Source organism: Sinocyclocheilus rhinocerous, unplaced genomic scaffold (genome assembly GCF_001515625.1).
Source record: "Sinocyclocheilus rhinocerous isolate Xijiao unplaced genomic scaffold, SAMN03320098_v1.1 scaffold679, whole genome shotgun sequence".
NCBI lineage: Eukaryota > Metazoa > Chordata > Actinopteri > Cypriniformes > Cyprinidae > Sinocyclocheilus > Sinocyclocheilus rhinocerous.
This window is the reverse complement of record NW_015635058.1, coordinates 81810-87809: the sequence shown is the minus strand read 5'-3', so window position 1 is coordinate 87809 and position 6000 is coordinate 81810. Positions and strand designations below refer to the sequence as shown.

Sequence of the window (6000 nt, the reverse complement as noted above, 5' to 3'; positions counted from 1 at the left end):
ATTTTGTTAAAAACCTGTAAAATAATTGTTCATTTAAATTAAGAAATTTTATCTGTTTTATTTATTTCCTGCCATTATAATAGAATAGAATAGAATAATTAAAACATTATGAATGAACTCCCATTTCCTTATACTGTATATAGTATACATCCAGTATATATTGTCGAGTTCTCATTGGATATAACTGGTTCGGTTATTCAAACTCATGCCATGTCATGAAAATTAAAAACGTTACTTGCAATTTTGGCTTGCTCTAAACACAGACCAAAAAGGACAATGTGTTTGGACTGCCTAAATACAACTGTGATTCAAATACAGAATGACCAAATAATGTAAAATTGTTGGTTTTGCCACCCTTAAATAACACTGGACAAAAACCATGGTTTTATTTTTGTTGTCTTAAATCACATTGGTCAGGACAATGTATTTATGTTAGCTTGTCTCTGTAAACCACAATCTGAGGGCTGGATTGTGCTGACAGCAGTAACAGAGAGCAGCTTGAGAAGCACAGAGAAATGTCACATGTCTGCCGCGAGAGATTTTATATAAGGCTGTGCCATCCAGGTGAGGATGGATGTCTCTTTTTTCTCTCTTTGAATAGACTTGAGGATGGAAAGTGACAAAAATGTAAAAGCGTAAGGATTATTTTATGGCTTTTCACTGTCATGTTAAATCATGTTGCAGGAAATCTTTGCCAAAATGGTGACATTACATGGCTAAGAAAGAAAGTTAGAGCCTTGCAAAAAAGAAAAGAAGAAAACAGAGAGAAAGTGGGAGTGACACAGCACGTTGATGCCAGCGTGAGCATGAGGGTTGAGTTAGCAGGGATGTGGTGACCTGAGGGATACTTGAGGTTTCCCACACTGCTGCTTTACTCAGCACTACACACACGCTCAACTAACTAAGCTTCCCATAGACTTCTATTGTTCTTACGCTATCTAAATTACGCTAATTATATTTACTGCAGACTAACCCCAACCCTAAAATAAAACTTGTGGTATTTTTAGAAGAGAATAAAGACATTATTTACTCTGAATTTTTCCTTTTCAGTGCTTCCTCACAGTGAGGTTTGTTAAGATTTAGTTAAGGCCTGGAGACATTTTTCATTGTTTTTGTGCTCTGAAACATTCTATCTCTTACATACACACAGATTCACACACAGCATACTCTTTAGTGAATCAAAATAGATTCAAATCCGAACTGCCGTGTTTGTTTCTTTTGAAAATACCAGAGGGGCAGAATATGTAACAGAGCACTGTTCAAGTCATTTAAAAAATAAAATTGTCTGAATACTTTCCGTACCCACTGTATATATATATATATATAATATAATTCATGTTTTAATTTTTATATTGAATTGCAACAATTATATTGCAAAATATTTAATATAGATATATAAATAAATCATTTTATTTATTCATAAATCATAATAAATATATAAAATGTGTATATTTTAAATAAATACAATATAATTTATGAATAAAGGGGGTACATCAAATGGCTTAATTTAAATAAATACTTATTTTACAGTGTATTCAAAATTATTTGAAAAGTAAATATTAAAATTATCCATTGACACAGATGTTGGTAAATTTCACACTAGGCAAAATGAATACTTCACTGTTTATTGCTGATCATTTCAAAATAGCCAAATATTGACTTATAATGATTGGGGCGGCGCTACTGGCACATGTGGGCATGGTCACTCTAAAGAAATTACCCAACTTAATAAAAAAAATTGGATTTTATTTCTTCCCATATTTTTAGTTGCCCATCTCGTATATCTGCACATTGGTGTTTTGCCATGTCTTTTAATGTGTGTGAGAAAAATAATAAAGAAAGATCAAGACAATACGAGCAAGAGAGAATATTGAATCTATTAAATGAACCGCACACAGTTCAGCCCTTCAATTCTGATTTATGATGTACCATCTATCTTCATAAATGTCAGGTATCGCTCTCATTGCTCTGAGGCAAATGTGACATTCTGTTCCTCTGATTGTAAGGGAAAATATTAATAATGTGTATACATTTATAAGTGACAGAAATGTGTGTGTACTGACCCTTGGCCCAGTATCTCCTTGATCACCCTACAACACAAACAGACAAGAAATGCAATTAGCAACACATGTGAACTCAAATACTAGATTTTTTGATATTCTGAAGAGGATTTGCGTGGTTTTTGACTGTGTGTGGATGATTGCTAAGGTGTCTGTGTGGTTGTTGCAATTTGTCCGTTCACACCAAAGGTGAAAAAGGTGTTGGAAATGAGATGAAATCTCACTGACAAACACTGCTTTTGATTTACATATAACAGCTTCCTGACCCACTAACAAAATCAGTTAGCTCATTTAATCAGCCTCAGTCATAATTTAATCTGGTTTACTATTTACTATCTATTTAAAGTAACATAACAAGAAAGCATATAAATAAAATCAGGGCAGAGAACGTGCATAACTCTGTTTACTAATGACTATAAATGAGGAACACTGATCTGGGAGAAAAAGCATCCTGATGCTCCATGTTTTTGTTTTACTGTGCATATTTTTTTTTTCACTGCAATCAGGAAAAGACTTCAAGACGGTTTTCATTTAACACAGGTTTCTTGTTTCTCTAATTTGATGCCTGACACGGTTTACATCCCCTCCAAAACATGTGTTTGAAGACAAAAGCCAATGCAAATGAAATTTGTGAGTTGTTTTAGAAATCAGAAAACATCTGCTTGCTGGGAAACGTCTCGGTTACGTATGTAACCCTCATTCCCTGAAGGAGGGAACGGAGACGTCACGTCCCGTCGCCACAGCTCCTGTACCACCGCTGAGCGGCCGGGTCACCGGCTCGGCTCCTCAGCGAAAACCTGAATATGCGCTGCATCTGCTGCCTACTTATACTCACGCTGTGATCAGCAGCAGCTGGATGCAATAATCGCATGCCAATGTGCATTGGCTCGTTTAGTTTACACTCGAAGTAGATTGGTCCCTCTAAGCGAGATCCCAATTCGTCGGTCATCCGACATGACGTCGAGAGTGACCGACTGAAAGGGAACGTCTCGGTTACGTATGTAACCCTCATTCCCTGAAGGAGGGAACGGAGACGTCACGTCCCGTCGCCACAGCTCCTGTACCACCGCTGAGCGGCCGGGTCACCGGCTCGGCTCCTCAGCGAAAACCTGAATATGCGCTGCATCTGCTGCCTACTTATACTCACGCTGTGATCAGCAGCAGCTGGATGCAATAATCGCATGCCAATGTGCATTGGCTCGTTTAGTTTACACTCGAAGTAGATTGGTCCCTCTAAGCGAGATCCCAATTCGTCGGTCATCCGACATGACGTCGAGAGTGACCGACTGAAAGGGAACGTCTCGGTTACGTATGTAACCCTCATTCCCTGAAGGAGGGAACGGAGACGTCACGTCCCGTCGCCACAGCTCCTGTACCACCGCTGAGCGGCCGGGTCACCGGCTCGGCTCCTCAGCGAAAACCTGAATATGCGCTGCATCTGCTGCCTACTTATACTCACGCTGTGATCAGCAGCAGCTGGATGCAATAATCGCATGCCAATGTGCATTGGCTCGTTTAGTTTACACTCGAAGTAGATTGGTCCCTCTAAGCGAGATCCCAATTCGTCGGTCATCCGACATGACGTCGAGAGTGACCGACTGAAAGGGAACGTCTCGGTTACGTATGTAACCCTCATTCCCTGAAGGAGGGAACGGAGACGTCACGTCCCGTCGCCACAGCTCCTGTACCACCGCTGAGCGGCCGGGTCACCGGCTCGGCTCCTCAGCGAAAACCTGAATATGCGCTGCATCTGCTGCCTACTTATACTCACGCTGTGATCAGCAGCAGCTGGATGCAATAATCGCATGCCAATGTGCATTGGCTCGTTTAGTTTACACTCGAAGTAGATTGGTCCCTCTAAGCGAGATCCCAATTCGTCGGTCATCCGACATGACGTCGAGAGTGACCGACTGAAAGGGAACGTCTCGGTTACGTATGTAACCCTCATTCCCTGAAGGAGGGAACGGAGACGTCACGTCCCGTCGCCACAGCTCCTGTACCACCGCTGAGCGGCCGGGTCACCGGCTCGGCTCCTCAGCGAAAACCTGAATATGCGCTGCATCTGCTGCCTACTTATACTCACGCTGTGATCAGCAGCAGCTGGATGCAATAATCGCATGCCAATGTGCATTGGCTCGTTTAGTTTACACTCGAAGTAGATTGGTCCCTCTAAGCGAGATCCCAATTCGTCGGTCATCCGACATGACGTCGAGAGTGACCGACTGAAAGGGAACGTCTCGGTTACGTATGTAACCCTCATTCCCTGAAGGAGGGAACGGAGACGTCACGTCCCGTCGCCACAGCTCCTGTACCACCGCTGAGCGGCCGGGTCACCGGCTCGGCTCCTCAGCGAAAACCTGAATATGCGCTGCATCTGCTGCCTACTTATACTCACGCTGTGATCAGCAGCAGCTGGATGCAATAATCGCATGCCAATGTGCATTGGCTCGTTTAGTTTACACTCGAAGTAGATTGGTCCCTCTAAGCGAGATCCCAATTCGTCGGTCATCCGACATGACGTCGAGAGTGACCGACTGAAAGGGAACGTCTCGGTTACGTATGTAACCCTCATTCCCTGAAGGAGGGAACGGAGACGTCACGTCCCGTCGCCACAGCTCCTGTACCACCGCTGAGCGGCCGGGTCACCGGCTCGGCTCCTCAGCGAAAACCTGAATATGCGCTGCATCTGCTGCCTACTTATACTCACGCTGTGATCAGCAGCAGCTGGATGCAATAATCGCATGCCAATGTGCATTGGCTCGTTTAGTTTACACTCGAAGTAGATTGGTCCCTCTAAGCGAGATCCCAATTCGTCGGTCATCCGACATGACGTCGAGAGTGACCGACTGAAAGGGAACGTCTCGGTTACGTATGTAACCCTCATTCCCTGAAGGAGGGAACGGAGACGTCACGTCCCGTCGCCACAGCTCCTGTACCACCGCTGAGCGGCCGGGTCACCGGCTCGGCTCCTCAGCGAAAACCTGAATATGCGCTGCATCTGCTGCCTACTTATACTCACGCTGTGATCAGCAGCAGCTGGATGCAATAATCGCATGCCAATGTGCATTGGCTCGTTTAGTTTACACTCGAAGTAGATTGGTCCCTCTAAGCGAGATCCCAATTCGTCGGTCATCCGACATGACGTCGAGAGTGACCGACTGAAAGGGAACGTCTCGGTTACGTATGTAACCCTCATTCCCTGAAGGAGGGAACGGAGACGTCACGTCCCGTCGCCACAGCTCCTGTACCACCGCTGAGCGGCCGGGTCACCGGCTCGGCTCCTCAGCGAAAACCTGAATATGCGCTGCATCTGCTGCCTACTTATACTCACGCTGTGATCAGCAGCAGCTGGATGCAATAATCGCATGCCAATGTGCATTGGCTCGTTTAGTTTACACTCGAAGTAGATTGGTCCCTCTAAGCGAGATCCCAATTCGTCGGTCATCCGACATGACGTCGAGAGTGACCGACTGAAAGGGAACGTCTCGGTTACGTATGTAACCCTCATTCCCTGAAGGAGGGAACGGAGACGTCACGTCCCGTCGCCACAGCTCCTGTACCACCGCTGAGCGGCCGGGTCACCGGCTCGGCTCCTCAGCGAAAACCTGAATATGCGCTGCATCTGCTGCCTACTTATACTCACGCTGTGATCAGCAGCAGCTGGATGCAATAATCGCATGCCAATGTGCATTGGCTCGTTTAGTTTACACTCGAAGTAGATTGGTCCCTCTAAGCGAGATCCCAATTCGTCGGTCATCCGACATGACGTCGAGAGTGACCGACTGAAAGGGAACGTCTCGGTTACGTATGTAACCCTCATTCCCTGAAGGAGGGAACGGAGACGTCACGTCCCGTCGCCACAGCTCCTGTACCACCGCTGAGCGGCCGGGTCACCGGCTCGGCTCCTCAGCGAAAACCTGAATATGCGCTGCATCTGCTG

The 6000-nt window shown here is 45.2% G+C and overlaps 1 protein-coding gene across 1 annotated transcript in view; it reads right to left on the bottom strand.

The window, feature by feature from the left end:
* The window catches only part of LOC107746549 (collagen alpha-1(XXV) chain-like), a 74253-nt gene that overhangs the window by 9886 nt on the left and 58367 nt on the right, over positions 1-6000 (bottom strand). The window contains exon 7 of the mRNA XM_016560806.1: positions 2064-2090. Within this exon, the coding sequence (XP_016416292.1) occupies positions 2064-2090 (27 nt within the window). The remainder of the gene's footprint in view (positions 1-2063; positions 2091-6000) is intronic.